The sequence below is a fragment of the Sorex fumeus genome, unplaced genomic scaffold, assembly GCF_029834395.1.
Source record: "Sorex fumeus unplaced genomic scaffold, SorFum_2.1 ptg000110l, whole genome shotgun sequence".
Classification (NCBI taxonomy): domain Eukaryota; kingdom Metazoa; phylum Chordata; class Mammalia; order Eulipotyphla; family Soricidae; genus Sorex; species Sorex fumeus.
This window is the reverse complement of record NW_026606167.1, coordinates 2,473,724-2,489,408: the sequence shown is the minus strand read 5'-3', so window position 1 is coordinate 2,489,408 and position 15,685 is coordinate 2,473,724. Positions and strand designations below refer to the sequence as shown.

The 15,685-nt window shown below is 67.1% G+C and overlaps 5 protein-coding genes and 2 non-coding genes across 7 annotated transcripts; 2 read left to right on the top strand and 5 right to left on the bottom strand.

Moving 5' to 3' along the window:
* Nucleotides 1-670: 670 nt before the first annotated feature.
* On the bottom strand, nt 671-2,438 carry GFER (growth factor, augmenter of liver regeneration). The gene is made up of 3 exons (XM_056135280.1): nt 2,126-2,438; nt 1,856-2,052; nt 671-1,586 (listed from the first exon to the last, which is right to left on the bottom strand). The coding sequence occupies exons 1-3, from the start codon at nt 2,360-2,362 to the stop codon at nt 1,424-1,426; spliced, it is 597 nt and encodes a 198-aa protein (XP_055991255.1). The 5' UTR covers nt 2,363-2,438; the 3' UTR covers nt 671-1,423.
* Nucleotides 2,439-4,729: 2,291 nt separating this feature from the next.
* TBL3 (transducin beta like 3) lies at nt 4,730-9,072 on the bottom strand. The gene is made up of 22 exons (XM_056135224.1): nt 8,993-9,072; nt 8,813-8,864; nt 8,640-8,735; nt 8,472-8,519; nt 8,246-8,387; nt 8,081-8,165; nt 7,844-8,014; nt 7,692-7,767; nt 7,519-7,612; nt 7,261-7,442; nt 7,037-7,178; nt 6,909-6,967; nt 6,727-6,830; nt 6,454-6,601; nt 6,137-6,367; nt 5,945-6,015; nt 5,702-5,858; nt 5,567-5,625; nt 5,389-5,492; nt 5,241-5,312; nt 5,010-5,168; nt 4,730-4,933 (listed from the first exon to the last, which is right to left on the bottom strand). Exons 1-22 carry the CDS (start codon nt 9,031-9,033, stop codon nt 4,827-4,829), a joined length of 2,400 nt encoding a protein of 799 aa, XP_055991199.1. The 5' UTR covers nt 9,034-9,072; the 3' UTR covers nt 4,730-4,826.
* Nucleotides 9,073-9,907: 835 nt separating this feature from the next.
* RNF151 (ring finger protein 151) lies at nt 9,908-12,210 on the bottom strand. The gene is made up of 5 exons (XM_056135108.1): nt 12,172-12,210; nt 11,831-11,901; nt 10,937-11,311; nt 10,683-10,779; nt 9,908-10,402 (listed from the first exon to the last, which is right to left on the bottom strand). Exons 1-5 carry the CDS (start codon nt 12,208-12,210, stop codon nt 9,908-9,910), a joined length of 1,077 nt encoding a protein of 358 aa, XP_055991083.1.
* LOC130043036 (small nucleolar RNA ACA64) lies at nt 12,023-12,146 on the bottom strand. The gene has a single exon (XR_008795309.1). It is a non-coding gene; the product is annotated as a small nucleolar RNA ACA64 (small nucleolar RNA).
* A 217-nt stretch (nt 12,211-12,427) lies between the features above and the next one.
* On the top strand, nt 12,428-13,974 carry RPS2 (ribosomal protein S2). Its single transcript, XM_056135261.1, has 6 exons — nt 12,428-12,708; nt 12,789-12,986; nt 13,205-13,378; nt 13,464-13,623; nt 13,697-13,788; nt 13,862-13,974. The coding sequence occupies exons 1-6, from the start codon at nt 12,532-12,534 to the stop codon at nt 13,940-13,942; spliced, it is 882 nt and encodes a 293-aa protein (XP_055991236.1). The 5' UTR covers nt 12,428-12,531; the 3' UTR covers nt 13,943-13,974.
* Nucleotides 13,018-13,148, top strand: LOC130043033 (small nucleolar RNA SNORA64/SNORA10 family). The gene has a single exon (XR_008795306.1). It is a non-coding gene; the product is annotated as a small nucleolar RNA SNORA64/SNORA10 family (small nucleolar RNA).
* On the bottom strand, nt 13,971-15,364 carry NDUFB10 (NADH:ubiquinone oxidoreductase subunit B10). Its single transcript, XM_056135282.1, has 4 exons — nt 15,126-15,364; nt 14,467-14,605; nt 14,240-14,379; nt 13,971-14,159 (listed from the first exon to the last, which is right to left on the bottom strand). The coding sequence occupies exons 1-4, from the start codon at nt 15,271-15,273 to the stop codon at nt 14,056-14,058; spliced, it is 531 nt and encodes a 176-aa protein (XP_055991257.1). The 5' UTR covers nt 15,274-15,364; the 3' UTR covers nt 13,971-14,055.
* Nucleotides 15,365-15,685: the final 321 nt, after the last annotated feature.

The window sequence follows — 15,685 nt, the reverse complement described above, 5'->3', positions numbered from 1 at the left end:
AAAAGCAGCCCTTTGGCCGGAGAGAGTACAGTGGGTACAGTTTGCCTTGCAGGTGGACCACCCAGGTTCAATCCCTGACATCCCATATAGTCTCCCAGGCACTGCCAGGATTGATTTCTGAGTGCAGAGCCAGAAATAAGCCCTAAGCATTGCCAGGTATGACCCAAAAATCAAAACTCCCCCTCTCCCCAAGTCCCATCTCGGTCTCATCTCCCAAGAACACTTGAACCCAGGCCATCTCTCCACTTCCTTTGCTCCAAAGGCAGTTCAGACCTCCACCTGCCCCCTCCTGAACTTGAAGCCTAACTTCTTGGATCCTGCGTCTTAGCCTGGACACCATGGGAGCCTGGGAATTCAGCAGGAAGCTAGCTGTGAGGGCTGGAGTGTGGGCTTGGCAAGCATGAAGGTGGGTTTGTGTCGTTCTCTCCATCCCAGAAGCCAGAGGCCTCATTCCATGGCCAGGATCGTGACTCCTGGCAAGCACCTGTGGGACACCAAAACACTGGACTGTGGGTATGTCCAAGAGGGCATCCCTAGACGTGCTCGAGGACCACAGGCCTTAGCACCACACCCTGCTCTGCAGTGCCCAGGGAGCACCACTGCTGCCGCCAAGGTACAATCAGGTCATTGCCAAAATGACAAGAAGGGAAGTGGATGGCAGGAAATGACACTTTATTGGGAGGGTGGGGCTCAGGGGAAAGGAGTTGTCCAGCACCCTGTCTGCAGGGGCCCACCAGGTGACAGCAGCTTCACATCACAGGCAGGCACAGGGTGCTGCTGCCCCCTGGAGGTCAGGTGTGAGCAGGACAAGGCCCCTTCACATTTCTCTGGCTGTCTGCCTTTGGATGGTCCCTGCCCCATCCAGTCTCCCTCACTGGGTCCCCCCTCCCGCCCTGCTGAAGCAGCAGTTGGAGAGATGTCAGGTCCCACCAGTCTTTTCCCTGCCCTCCCAGTTATGGGGGGTCTGGAGGCTGGTGCCCTGGGACCCTGGCAAGCCCCTTTGCAGGCCCCCCTCTGCCATCTGTGCCCGTCCCTGAGGACTGGAGGGGCAGCCGACGGCCTGAGGTTCCTCAAGGCTTCCTAGGCCTTTTCTCAGATCCAGAATGAGAAAACGGTTCCAGGAGGCTGTGGACAGTCTGTGCAAAGAGGACATCACCTAAGTCCTGCCCAGCTGCCCTGCCCTGCAAGGGCAGAGGCCAGCCTCAGCCCCTGGCACGCAGCCCAGCCAGGCCTGTAGCCGTGTGCGTGGGGCGGAGGGCGAGCAGGACACCACAGCCTGAGTGGCAGGTGCAGCCCCTGGTCCCCGGGCCTGAACCCAGGGTGCTGGCTCTCACTGTGTCCGGGGGCGGCCGACTGACACAGGCTGGCTGTGGCTGAGTACTTTAATTAGCTCCCCACCCCAACCCGCCAGTGACGACGCCCCCTAGTCGCAGGAGCCGTCCTTCCAGCCGTCCCGCCAGCGCTCGTCCACCTGTGAGCAGTCGAAGTCTGGCTTGCCCAGCTTCCGGTTCACCTCGTTGTGCAGGCGGCACAGCCACTGCGTGAAGCGGGCCCGCGAGCGGGTGTCGGGCTGGTTCCTGTAAATCCTGGGGGGCGCAGAGAGGATGAGGAGGTGCCTCTGCCCCGCCAGCCGTGCCCGGGCCCTCCCCAGGAAGAGAGCTCGGAGCAGCTGCCCGCAGGCTCTGGCCAGGGAGGGGCCGGGCGGGAGGAGGTTTACAGCCTCGTTAATCGCAGGGCGCGCCCGGGGATCACCCGCAGCCCGGCCCGCGGGCGGCAGCGGCCGCAGCGGCCTGAGGCCCCACCCTGACGCCCACCGCCAGGCCCCCGCGGGCGGCCCACGTGCCGCCGCGCTCACCTCTTCCTGATGTCCTCCGCGCACTCGTCGCACGGGTAGAACTTGGAGAACAAGTGTATGAACTGGGCCATGTCCTGCTGCTGCTCGCGGGTGGGCGCCTCGGGATAGTAGGCGGCTAGCGTGTGCAGGACGGCCCAGCTGTGGCGGCCCAGCTCCTGGCGGTCCTCAGGGCAGTCGTCTCTGAGCGTGCTGTCGCGCTGCGGGGGGAGGCGCCACGTCACCGCGCGGCCCCGCGCCCGGCCCCGCGCCCCGCGCCCGCCCCGCGCCCACCTTGCGCTGCGTGCGCATCCACGTCTTGAAGTCGACGCAGGCCCGGCACGGCCGCCTCCGGGCGGCGTCCGGCGCGGCCGCGGGCTCGGGGGCGGCCGCCGCGCCCGGCTCTCGCCGGCCCGCGCCCCGGCCGCGCGCGTCCGTGTCCAGCTCGTCCGGGCCGTCGGGCCGCGCGCCGCCCGGCAGGAAGGAGAAGAGGCCGCCTCCGCCCGCGGGGCCCTGCCCGCCAGCCGCCATGCCGCAGTGCCAGCCGGGCCAGCGCGGCCTCCAGCTCGGCCTCCAGCTCGGCCTCCAGGCCAGCGCGCGCGCCGCCGCCAAGGCGCGGCTGCACGAGCCAGGGCGCGCGGGCGCGGGCGGGGAGGCGGGCGCGGGCGCGGGCGGGGAGGCGGGCGCGGGCGCGGGCGGGGGCGGGGGCGCGGGAGCGGGGTCCGCCCCGGAAGTCTGGCTGCGGGCAGCGCGGGCGCGGGCGCCGCTGCGGGTCCGCGTGCGGATCGGGCTGCGGGAGCGCGCGGCGGGCGCGGGCCGCTCCCGCTTACGCCAGTAGAAGAGGAGGGTGTGGTGGAAGCTGCGCCGCGGCCGGGCCGCGGCCGCGGGCTCGGGCTCGGGCTGGGGCCGGGGCTGCGCCCGTGCGGCCGCCCGCGCCGCCCCCATCGCTCCCCTGGCCTGTCCCCTGACCTGCACCCCGTCTGGCGCGACCGGGGCCGACTCTGAGCGCTCTGCCCCGCGCGCCCACCCGCCGCCAGTGTTGCCATGGCAACGCGCGCGCGGCCCTGAGCGCACAGAGGAGCCGGGTCCTGGCAACCGCTCCCAACGGCCGGACGGCGCGCGTCGACCCGGGCCTGCCGGGTGCCGGGGCAGGGCTCGTGCCCCCCACACCGACTGGCGATGGCAGAGGGACCCCGTGCCTCCTCCGAGGGCGGGGGCTTCACGGAGTGGCCCCTAGCCACGCGAAGACCGCACCGACCGCCTCACTGGGATTCCTCTTTGCCTTGTCACATTCAACACCACGCGCAGGATGGCTCCGGGTAGTGCTTGGGGACGCTCAGAGGGTGCGGAGGGTCGAGCCCAGTCTGGCCGCTGCAAGGCAAGCCGCTGTACTCTGACCCGGGAACTCCAGGGATTGGCTGGTCCGGCCGGGCACGGAGGCGGACCTCCAGGCCTAAGTTACAGCCTTATGTCTGAGGTCCTGGCGCCGAGTGCCAGTACCCTGCACCGAGAAGAGGGCAGGTGTCCCGGGGGCGGGCAGCAGGAAGTCTGAAGGCCAGGGTGTCATGACCGGGGAGTGGATCTCACGTGAGGAACATGTCGAGGCCGGGCAGGTGAGCACAGGGGCCACAGAAGGAAGTGAGTGGATCCAGGAATACTGGGTGTAGAACAGCACGCCCACCTGCCGAGTCTCCAGGAAGGTGGTCTCTGGCCTAGCCCAGGTGCAGCCACTGCAGCTGCCCACACTCCCCATAGGAGGCCCGGTACCAGTCTGTTGCCCACATCCAAACCAGGGAACCTGAGGGCTTCAAAGCACCAGGGACACACTACGGGCCCTGGGTGGGGGGGATGGTGCCCCAGAATAAAAGTGCTGTTGGGTTGGTTTGTGTGTGTGTGTGTGTACACCCAGCCTTCCCATGCCCCATCTCCAGCCTGGGGAAAGGATCTCTTCGATCCAAAGGTTAACCGTGCAGCCACTGTGAGAACCGAGTTCAGGGCACCCGAGGCCCTGACTGCAGTGCCTTGAGCTTGAGGTGCACGGGTCCTACCGCAACCCCAGGGGCCCACCCTATGCAAACCCAAAGCATGCTCTTTGCCCTTCATTCTTTTTATTTTCTGGGACCACAAAGTCAGTGCTTACGCCCGAGACTGCAGCCTGCAACGCGCCTGCCGTAGCCAAGGCCTGCCCACCTCTGTCGCCGTCCTCCCAATCCCTGCCTCAGTCTCTGTGGCTTCTGCTCCCAGCTGGTTGGTGGGTCTCAGAGTCTCTGGGCTGAGCACCTGATTGTGGGGGCCAACGCGGCACTCCAAGGGTTTCAAAGGCTTGCCCCAGGTGGGTTTCCAGCCCCTCCCCATGGCTCCTGCGCAGACCAGCAATGGCCAGTCCCTGACACCCAACATCTGCATACATGGCGGCCCTGGTGCGCACCAAGCAGCCTCAGGTCAGCACTGAGGGCAAGTCGTGTCCCTGCATGTCCTCAAGAGTTCCCCACCTCACACCTGTGCTCCAGCAAATCCCTGCGGAGCCCCCCAGACGCCCCCCACGGCCTTCCCTCGCTCCCAGGAGGGCTTGCTGCAAGTCTGACGCCCTGTTGCTGGCTTGTGGGGGCCGCACGGGCTCCCGCCTGGTACATCTGTCTGCTGGATGCCTCGTGATCCTGGACGCGGCTATGCCACCCAGCGGGTGCGGCCCACTGGCGAGCTGAAGCGGGATGCAGGCACCTCCTAGCCTGTGGCAAACGAGCAGCAGACAGCACCTCTCCAGCCCCTGCCTGGAAGAGGTGGCTGTGGGCAGGGCTGAAACGGGGCAGCCCCCAAGGGGCACGAAGGGGCACGGGTAGGAGACAGCCCGCCCCCCCCTCCCCAACCAGAGCAAATCTGGACCACGGAGTGCGGGAGGCAGCAGCGCCCCACCCGGAGCTTTAATGGGCCCGGTGCCAGCACACAGGGGTGGCCCACCTCTGCAGTGACCCCTGGCAAGGCCCGTGTCTGCGCCTCAGAGGCTCGGACCAGCAGGGAGCGGGGCCAGCTTCATGTTGCGCCACAGGAAGTCCAGGAAGGTGGCGGCCTGCAGTGTCCGGCTGAGCCGCTGGAAGTGGCGCTCTGCGGGGACAGTGGCGAGTCAGCCATGCCCGGAGCTCGCGGGCTGTCCCCTCCCCGCCTGCCCGCCCGCAGGTACCTGTGTAGGGCAGCAGCGCCTCCAGTGAGGCCCGCACGCCATCGTAGGCCAGCAGCTCCTCGGGGTGCTCGTGCCGCAGCAGGGTGCCCAGCACGGCCTGGGCCTCATGGCAGTGCCGCGCATTGGTGTTCCACGTGACGCAGAAGCGCAGCAGGGCCTCTGCGAGCAGTGGACAAGGTCAGCCCCGTCGGCCTGGCCCCGCTGGCCCCGCAGAGCCCGGGCCCTTCTAACCTTTCTGGTCCCGCCGCAGTTGGAGCACGGTGGCCTCCAGCTTCTCATTGGCCTCGGGGTCCCGCCGGATGGCTGCGGGGGAGACACGGCTGAGCCGGGGGCAGGTGCGGAGGGAGCCTGGGGAGCCCCGCCTGGCCCTGCCACTGACCCTGTATCACAGTCAGCACGGTGTGGGGTCGGTCCAGGGAGATGGCCAGGCCCAGCGCCCGCAGAAAGCGTCGCTCGTGGAGCAGGTTGTCCAGCTCCTGCTGCCTGTGGAGGATTCAGGGGCTGCTGTGTGCCCACCTCACCCCGACACGGAGGGCCACCCCCTGCCAGGGACTCACCTGAGCAGCTGCTCTTCACGCGCGGCCTGCTCCTGGGCCTGCTCCTCCTCGGTCACATCCTGGGGCCACATGGGGGGTGGGTGTCACACCCACGCCCTGAGGCTGTTCCCCCCTCCACCCCCCGCGCTAGCCCACCTTCCAGAGGATGATGCAGGAGTCACTGGCGCCTGTGAGGGCGCGGTCGTCCAGCCGGCTGCAGTGGAGACCCCAGACCTTGTCCTCGTGGGCGTCCAGCGTGCGCACACACTCATTGTTCTTGATGGTCCATAGCTTCAAGAGTCCGTCGGAGCCGCTGGGCGAAGGGTGAGGGGCGAGTCAGTGCCAGCATCCCCCTTCAGCTCACCCCTACCAGATCCCCATGGCCCCCTTGCCTCTCACCTGGACAGCAGCTGCGTGCCACGGCTCACAAAGGTCACCCTCAGCACAGAGGCATCGTGGCCCTCAAAGGTCTGTGCAGGCCAGGTCAGGCATGAGGCCGGGAGGGCGTGGGGGCACAGGGGCACGGGGCCAGGGGGCGGCGGGGAGGTCGGGAGGGCATGGGGGCCAACCCCCCAAATGAGGGCACCATACCTTCAGGCAGCTGAAGTCCTGCAGTGCCCACAGTTTCACGGTGCCGTCAGCCGAGGCTGTAGCCAGCACCTGGTCCATGGGGGAGAACTGGACACACCAGAGGCCCCGCCGGTGGCCCGAGAAGACTCCCAGTAACTGGCACTGCGGCAGGGCCCAGAGCCGGGCCGTGCGGTCCTGGGAGCCCGTGGCCAACAGCTTGTCGTTGGGGGCCACGGCCACACTGTTGATGTCCTGCAGTGAGAGGTGCAGCTGAGGCCCTGCCCCCGCTGCCCACCCTGCCCCACCCACCTAGACCATGCCACCTAGACCATGCTGACCTTGGCGTGGCAGCGCTGTGTGGCCTGGGCCTGCAGCGGGATGGGGCTGCCCTCCTTGGCTGTACCCCGGGACAGCAGGGCTTCCGGGAGGGGCCAGAGCTTCACGGTGCAGTCCTGGCTGCCCGTCACCAAGAAGGACTCCTTCAGCCTGAGGTCCAGGTGGGGAAGAGGCCAGCTGAGCCCCAGCCAGTTGGCCATGCTCCAACCGGCCACTCGCTCTCACCCTCCACACCCAAGGCTGCCTCTTGGGCCCCCCTAGGGCTGCCTCAGTACCTGGAGCAGCAGATGGTGCCCACGCTGTGCGTGTGCCCAGAGCCCTGTGCCACACAGGCCACGCGGCCGGCTCTGTCCATCCTCCAGACACGGATACTCTGATCCTGCAGACAGATGGGGGTGAGGCAGGGCCGGCCCAGGCACCCCCCTCCACACACACACACACCCCTCCTGGGCCTCACCTTGGCACAGCTGGCAAAGAGCCACCCCTTCCGGAACACATCCACAGCCAGCACGATGTCTGCGGGTGGGGAGAGTCAGGCTGGGAGTGGGGGTGGGGCGGGTCCTGGCGGGTGGGGCGGGGGCTCACCCGTGTGGCCGTGTAGGATCTGGCAGGCCGAGGTCCGCAGCTCGAACACCTTGAGGCAGGGGCTGTTGGAGGCCACCACGATGTGAGTGTCCTCGGGCCCCAGGAAGCGCACGTCCAGCACCTCCTCATTGTAGCCAGCGAACTGGGGGCGGAAATGGGGCCCATGAGGGGAGGGCACATGGGGTGGCCGTAGGCAGGGCCAGGTGAGGGAAGGGCGGGCGCACCTGCTTCTGCAGTCTCAGGGACCCGGCCTCGTAGAGCAGCAGGTCGTGGTCGGCAGTGGCGCCCAGCAGCAGGCCCGCGGCAGGGGCCAGGACGCAGTGAGTCAGCACCTGCCCAGGGCCCGCGGCCCGGACCTGCGTGTGCACACACCGCCCAGACGCCGCCTCCCACACGCGCAACACGCCTGTGGGGACAGGGGCCGCTGAGACCAGCGTCCACGGCTCCCTCCCCTGCCCACCGTCCGCCCTCGCCCCACGCACCTTGGTCACCCGCGGTCAAGAAGTGCAGGCCGGTGGACGTCACGCCCAGCTCCGGGGCCGGCCCGTCCGGCAGCAGCACAGCTGCCTCCACAGTCTGAAAAAGGGCAGGTCAGGGGCAGCAGCCCGGCCCCCCCCCCACACCCTGGGCCCCCCCAAAACCCGCACAGCCCCACCTCAAACACAGGCACGGTCCTGGTGGCCTGGTAGCTCCGCAGGTCCCACACGACACAGATTTTGTCACGGCCTGAGCTGGGGGCACAGTTCGGTCAGTCCTGTCAGTCCCCAGCCCGGCTGCGCCCCGCCCTCCCGGGAGCCTGTGTCTGACCTGAGCACGCTGTGGCCATCGGCACTGAAGCTCAGGGAGGTGACGGCACTGTAGTGGGCGGAGAGCGTGGCCAGGCAAGCGCGGCCCTGCAGGCACCACACGCGGATGGTGGCGTCGGCGGCCGAGGAGAGGAGCAGCAGGCGCGTGGGGTCTGGGTGGAAGGCCACCAGGCTGCAGGGGGAGCGGGGTGAGCCAGGTCCAGGGGACCCCGCCCCGCCGCCCGGCCCCCCTACTCACTGCACCACGCCAGGGGAACCCCGAAAGTGATGTGTTCCGTATTGCCAGACGACGTCCCAGACCCTCACGGCCCCGTCACAGCCACCTGGGGGTGCTTTGGGTGAGCCGGAAGCCCCGTGCCAGGGCCCACCAGCCCGCCCGACCCACCCTCCTGGTCAGCAGTACCTGTGGCCAGCAGTGTGGAGGTGGGGTCGAAGGCCATGCTGGCCACAGGGGCGGTGTGCAGGGCCTTCCACAAGCGGACCACTCTGCCCTCTCGCCACGCCCACTGGGCCAGCAGCAGTGCTCGGCTGGCCGTCACCAGCACCTGGGGTGGGGTCACAACTCAGCAAAGGGGGGCAGCCCCTTCCCACCTCCCATCCCAGTCTCCTCGAGTCCACACTGCACGGACCTGATCATCGGGGCTGAGGTCAAAGGCGGTAATGTCCTCCTGGTCCTCCTGTGGGAAAGAGCACAGAGTGTGGGCGCCCTGGCCACTCGCCCACCCACACGCTAGGTGCAAGAGGCCAGAGTGAGCGCCGGCCACCCGTCCCCTGCCCGCCCGCCGGCCGCTCCGCACCTGCTCCAGCCCCCGCAGCACGGCCCCCGAGGCCACGTCCAGGACGTTGACTCTTGTCCCGCAGACGCAGAACAGGTGCTGCCCCGTCCCGTCCAGCTGGCAAGAGGGGGGGTCTCAGCCTCTGCGGCAGCTGGGCGTCCCCACTCCGGCCCCGGCCCCGGCCCCGGCGGTACCTGCACCTTCCCGCCCTTGTAGAAAGGCTCGATCTTGCGCTCCACCGCGTAGCTGGGGGGAGAGCAGACGGGGTCGCAGCCGCCCGGGAGCTGCCCTCTCGCCTCCACGTGCAGCCCCCTGCCCGGTGACCCCCGCGGACACCCAAAGACCCTCCCACGCGGCCGCGTCGACTGACTCACTTGGCCTTGAAGCGGCCCGCGCCGGCCCCCGGCTCGGCCATACCGCCGCCGCCGCCTCGTGAGAACCGCCGTGCGCCCCGCACTTCCGTCGCGCGACGATGACGCCACTGCTCCGTGACGTCATCGCCGCGCGCGCCTTGGCTGGAGCGCAGCCGTCCCGGGTTCGATCCCCGGCACCCCGTATGGTCCCTGAGCTCCGCTAGCGGTGATCCCCGAGTGCAGAGCCAGGAGTCAGCCCTGAGCATCGCCAAGTGTGCCCCCAGGACCCCCCCAAAAAGGCTGGGAGGCCGTGACGAAGGCATTCGGCGTTGCGGCTCCGGCTCCGGGTCAGAGGTGGCCAAGTAAACCTGCTTTTTATGTCTCGTCTTTGGGTTCTGGCCACACCCGGCGGCGTTCAGGGGCTTCTCCTGGTCCTGTGCTATTAGGGAACCGTTTGGTGCTAGGGGTCAAACTCAGGCATGAGGCCAAAGAAGCGTTGGGCTCGGCCCGCAACTCTCCCGGAATCAGCGTTAGGCTTAACGCTGGCTCCTGCCTCCGAATCGCGAAGGGAGCAGCCTTGGCGGGGCGCCGGTTCTGATAAACACGCAGATACACTGAATCAGGTAACATCTGATGTTTATTGGGCAGTACACCGCGTGCCCGGCGCTCTTCCAGAAATGGGTCAGACATCAGCGACTGGACAAAGTGGGCACGGTCAGGAATGACCTCGGGGGCAGGGGACTTGAAGAACAGCTACTCAACTGGGGTGGGTGCTCAGGGCTGCCCGCCAGGCCCTGAGCTTCCACCCCCTCCCCAGCTCCTGTGGGCACCCGCTCCCCTCTGTCTTCTGCCTCGAAGTGGACGGGTCAGCGGATATGACAAGGACGAAGGCCTAAAGGTCTATGTGGCAGACAGGGCCCTGGGCTCCGCATTTATTTACCCCTCTATGCGCAAGGAACCTGAGCCCTGGGTCCCCACCTCAGCCTCGGGGCTGCCTTCAGCCGCGGTCACAGCCTCTGGTGGGACCTCCCCACCCACCACCTGGGCATCCTCCTCCAGGAATTCCCCCAGCTGGGCCAGCTGTCGCCGCAGGAGGCCGGTGGCGTGGTGCATCTTGCGCGTGTGGCGTGCCAGGTAGAGCAACAGTCTGCGGCTGCGCTCCTGGCTCCGGCTCCACGCCTCACGCAGATCCCGGTAGCAGTTGTGGCGCCCACGCTCAGCTGGGCCCAGCATGGCTCCGCAGCCCAGGGGGCAGCGCTGCTGGGCCGTGAGCGGGCAGCTCTGCCTGTGCTCCACCAGGGCCCCGCGTGGCACCCGTGCGGCGCAGCCCTCGTTGGGGCAGGCCATCAGCTCGAAAGGGCATGAGTCCTGGTGTCCCCGGCGGTGGGCCAGAGGGCAGGTGACCAAGCAGCCGGCCTCAGCGTTCCTGCACTGGGGGAGTAGGAGAGCACCGTGTGGGCCAGGTGGGGTGGGCACTGCCCGTTAACTGCCAGCTTGGTGCCACCTGGGCAGCCCCGGGGCACAGTGGTGGTGAGGGATTGCTGGGAAAATGCTTGGGAGTGGCAGGAACCATTAATGCCAGAGGGACCAGGTTCTGGAGAACAAAGGTGTGGTCAGATTGTTGAGCTATGGCAGGGAGCCCCGTGCAGCCGCACGGCAAGCTGTGGGCCAAGCGGCCAGGCCTGGCGTCCTTGCCGTGGGGCTGAGCTACCTTGACCTCCAGGCGGCCTATGGTCTTCCGGAGTCTGTGCACATGGACCATCTTTCTCTGCTTCACCTCCTCCCTGCAGCAGGGACACGTCTTCTGCCTAGGAGAGTCGGGGTGTGGGACACAAGCTCTCCATCCAGCTTGGGGGCCTGAGCGCTTCGGAGACAGCCTCATGTCACAGCGAGAGGCAGCCCACACTATCTTAGGGTCCCAGGCCTGGCTCCTAGACCCCGCACTGCCCTCCTGGGGTTGCACACCTGGCCAGCCAGCGGACGATGCACTTCTTGCAGAAGACATGGCCGCAGGGCAGCCTCACGGGCCTCTTGAGAACCCCATGGCAGACGGAGCACAGGAAGTTGTAGTCAGGGGGGCTGGCGAAGAGGTTGAGATCGTACCCGCCACTCTGCAAGGCAACTAACTGGATTAGAACCGACTCCACACTCAGCCTGGACCAGCTCCAGGGGGGTTGGGGATGGGGAAGTGGACACCCCGAGCCCAGGTGGGGGCCTGCGCCAGTACCCACTCTGAAGACCAACCCATCCTCTGAAGCCTCCAGCAGCCCCACAAGGACCTTCCCCTGTCTGGGGCCTGCCCACCCTTGGCCAGTGATGGGCTCTGCCCTTCTCCACTGGCTACCCAGAGTGGGCCAGGCCAAGGCTGATGGCTCACCATGCTCCAGATCTGGGGGGCAGCTCCACTGAGCTTAAGGGCAGGGGCGGCTCCATTTCACAGCCTGGGGCAGCTGACCTCACAGTGGCATTGTGTGGCCCCAGCCAACCACAGTCGTGGTCAGGCCCCTGGCACCGCTGGCTCTTGCTATCTCCCCTTAGAGGGCAGGACCGCCAAACAACAGGCCCCAGAAGCCCTGCCTCAGGGGCGATGGCCACTGATCTCCCAAGCACAAAAGCACGGAAGGGAGGCTCTGGTGGGCAGCCAGGTGGAGGGCCGTCCACAGTCTAGGGAAAAAGGGAAGGATACGACGCTGCCCACATGCGAGGCCGGGGTTAACCACTCTCCAGCCCCACCCTCGGGTGTCCCCCGGCGCACCAGTCACAGGGCACCCACATTCTAACCCGGGAGAAAGCAAGGCGGGAAGACTAAGAAACGCGCAAGTTCAGCACCAGCAAGTTTATTGAAAATGGGGGGCGGGCCCCTCCCCCGCCCCTGCTGCGCGGCGCTGGTGGCGGCTCTCGGGGTCCGACGGTCCGAGGATCCGAGGTTCCTGTGGGCAGAAGGCGGGCGGGTGAGCGGGGGCTGGGGGTTGCGCCGCCGGGCGGGGGCGGAGAGTCGGGGCTCCGGGGGTCGAGCCACCGGCGGGGGAGGGCGCGGAGGGTCACGCAGGGTGCTGTCGGGGCCTGGGTTTCACCTCCCCACACCGAAAGTGGGCGGTGAGCTGAAGCCCCAGTGCTCTGGGCGCCGAATCTCACCCGTGGCCACGGGCGAGGCCGCGGGTGACTTTCAGCGGGCGCCGTGGAGCCGAAAGCAGCCTTACCTGCAGCCCGAGAGGCGGCAGAGCCGGCCACGCGGCCATTTATAGCGACTTCCGGGACCCGTCGCTGCAGGAACCGACGCGCAGGCGCACGCCGAGGCCGCCAGCCAATCACAGGCTGTCTCCGGGTTCCGTGGCCCCCGCGGCGGAGGCGTCGAGATCTCGCGGCATTTGCAAGACTATAAAAGGCCTCTCTCGCGAACCCTCTCTCTTCTTCTCCACGAAAACACGTGAGTGCTGCTGCGGTGCTTTCGGCTGCGCGCGGCCCGGGGCGGGAATCCGCCGACATCCGCGCCTGTGGGAGGGTCCGGGCACTGTCGGCCGCAGGGTCCACTCAGGGGCCGTCTCTTGTCTCTCTAGCAAATGGCGGATGACGCCGGTGCTGCGGGAGGGCCCGGAGGCCCGGGGGGCCCCGGCATGGGAAATCGCGGCGGTTTCCGCGGAGGTTTCGGCAGCGGCCTGCGGGGGCGTGGCCGCGGCCGTGGACGTGGTCGCGGGCGCGGCCGCGGGGCCCGTGGAGGAAAGGCCGAGGACAAGGAGGTAAGTGGCGGCGCCGGTGAGCGCGCGGGCAGGGATTAGCAGGCCGGCCGCCCGCCCACCCGCCCGCCGTGTCTCCCCAGTGGATCCCCGTCACCAAGCTGGGCCGCCTAGTCAAGGACATGAAGATCAAGTCGCTGGAGGAGATATATCTCTTCTCGCTGCCCATCAAGGAGTCGGAGATCATCGACTTCTTCCTGGGCCCGGCGCTCAAAGACGAGGTGTTGAAGATCATGCCGGTGCAGAAGCAGACGCGCGCCGGCCAGCGCACTCGCTTTAAGGTGCGGCCCAAGGGTCCGGGGGGTGGGGGGGATTCTCCCAGCTCTGCGTGGTCGCGCTTGCTGCTCCGCGCGCGGCCTTCGTCATCGGGAGATACAGTAAGGGGACCCCGAGGCCCGGGCCGGCCGCCCCGTGGCCGCCTCTCCCTCGGGGGCCCGACAGCCACCGTCCGGAGTGGTTGGGTCATCGGGCGGGCGCGAGTCACCCCTTGTCTCAACAGGCCTTCGTCGCCATCGGGGACTATAACGGACACGTGGGTCTGGGGGTGAAGTGCTCCAAGGAGGTGGCCACTGCCATTCGGGGGGCCATCATCCTGGCCAAGCTCTCCATCGTGCCCGTGCGGCGAGGCTACTGGGGGAACAAGATTGGCAAACCCCACACCGTCCCTTGCAAGGTTAGCAAGGCTGGGCAGGTGTAGGCGGGGGCGGGATGGAGCTGAGCTCCCACCCAGTGTCCTCACCCCTACTGCCCCCTTCCAGGTGACAGGCCGCTGTGGGTCAGTGCTGGTGCGCCTCATCCCTGCGCCCAGGGGCACTGGCATCGTGTCCGCCCCAGTGCCCAAGAAGTTGCTGATGATGGCTGGGATTGACGACTGCTACACCTCAGCCAGGGGCTGCACTGCCACCCTGGGCAACTTTGGTGAGTGACACGTGGCCTCAGCTGCGGTTGACCCCCTCCCCTGCGTGCTTGGCCTGACCTCTCCTCTTTGCAGCCAAGGCCACGTTTGATGCCATCTCCAAGACCTACAGCTATCTGACTCCAGACCTCTGGAAGGAGACCGTATTCACCAAGTCCCCGTATCAGGTACTGGCAGCCCCACACCCCAGGCGTCTCCCTTGGGTGGACATCTGCCCTGCTAACATCTTGTCTCCTGCAGGAATTCACGGACCACCTGGTGAAGACCCATACCAGAGTCTCTGTGCAGAGGACCCAGGCTCCAGCAGTGGCCACCACATAAGCTTTTAAATAAAGCCAAATTGACAAAGTTGACACTGCCTGTGTTTTTATTTCTCCTGGAGACTAAAAGTTTCATTCTGTTTATTGGTCATAATAAGAGAGGCAGGCAGGTGCTCAGGCTGCAGCAGCCTCCTTAGCTGCTTTCCTCTCCGCCAGCATCCGTTCCTTCTGCTTGGCCAGGCACTTCCTGGCCGAGTAGTGGGCCCCCAGATCATGATCTGTCAAGAGAAAAACAAGCACAAGCTCTAGCCACACCCGGCCAAAGCCGATGGGTAGGGTGCAGGGTGGGCTTACTCACAGCGGTCCTGGTAGGCCTTGGCCACTTGGGTGAACTGCTCCAGCTCCTTGGCACAGTTCTGCCTGTAGCTCTCCCCCTCCCTTTGCTGGCAGGCCTTCATCCTTTCCTGGATTATATTGACAATCTCCTGATCCACTTTGCTTAAAAGGAAAGAACAGTAGGTGGTCATCAACGATATGAGACCACCTCCCGACCTATGGGGGTCTGAAAAGGTGGCGGGGACTTACTAATCCCGTCTCCACTGCATTTCTGCCTCGAACATGCAGAGGATGTCCTTCTCTGCACACTCGGTGATGTCAGGCACGCGCCGGAACTGCCGGTGGTAGTAGTAGTACCTGTTCTTCGCATGCTGCCGCTCAATGAACTCTGCAAACAGAGCCGCTCGAATGTGGGGCGCCCCAGGGGAGGGTGGGCAGGGTCCCCACTGGAGCCTTGTTCCTGATGTGCTTCTCAGGGTGGCCCACGGGGCTGACCACCTGCAGAGTCCTGACCCTTGCTCTGCGCGGCCACCCTGATGAGGGCTCCGGGGTCCTGCACTTCGATCCCCCTAGACACATCCCAGCAGGGAGACCACATCGACGTCCCCAACGGTGCGTTCCAAGAAACCCCTGCAGACAGTGGCCCCGAAGCAATGGCCGGGCTGCCGCGCCTGACCAGGCCCTGCGGTCCCGCAGCCTGGCTAAGCACCCAAAGCCGGCGCTGTTGCCGGAACTGCGGGCAGAGGCGGGGACGGGGCGCCCCGGAGGCGCGGATATATGGTCACGGCGGGGTGGGGGCGGGGAGAACGCGCGGGGGGCCCGGGGGTCCGGACACACCACGGCAGGCCCCACACGGCCACCCTTCACGCCCGGGGCCGGGGGTCGCCGCGAGCCCCGGGGGGGCGTACCTCTCACGAGGGTCACGGGCCGGTCCACGAGAAAGTCGAAAGCCTTGGTCAAGTAGGTGATGGGGTTGGGCAGCGCGGTCTGCGGCGCAGGCGCCGGCGTGCGGCGCGGCGGCTCGGGGTACACGTCCTTGTCCCACTTGTCCGGCATGTTGGCGGCGCGCTGCGGACTCGGCGGCCAAATGCTTGCCCGGTCCGGTCGCTGCCCGGGAGCTGTGGCCTGGCTCGCCCGCGCAGAGGACGCCCTTAGGCCGCCGCGCGTGCGCAGGACAGCCGCCGCCGCGGGGTACTGCGGGGCTTGTAGTTCGGCCGCCTCCGCGGAGCATCATGGGGCTTGTAGTTCGGCCGCCTCCGCGAAGCATCATGGGGCTTGTAGTTCGGCCGACCGGGTGACTGCTGGGATAGAATCCTGGTGCGGGTAAAACCCTGTTTGAGACTATGACCTCCTCCCTCGGTCTCGCGTCCTTGGAAGCCTGCCCGGCGCTAGCGGCAGAACTCTAGCCCGCAGTGCAGGAATCCGAGAGCCCTGCGGACAGCCTCAGGAGACTGACACAGAAAGACGT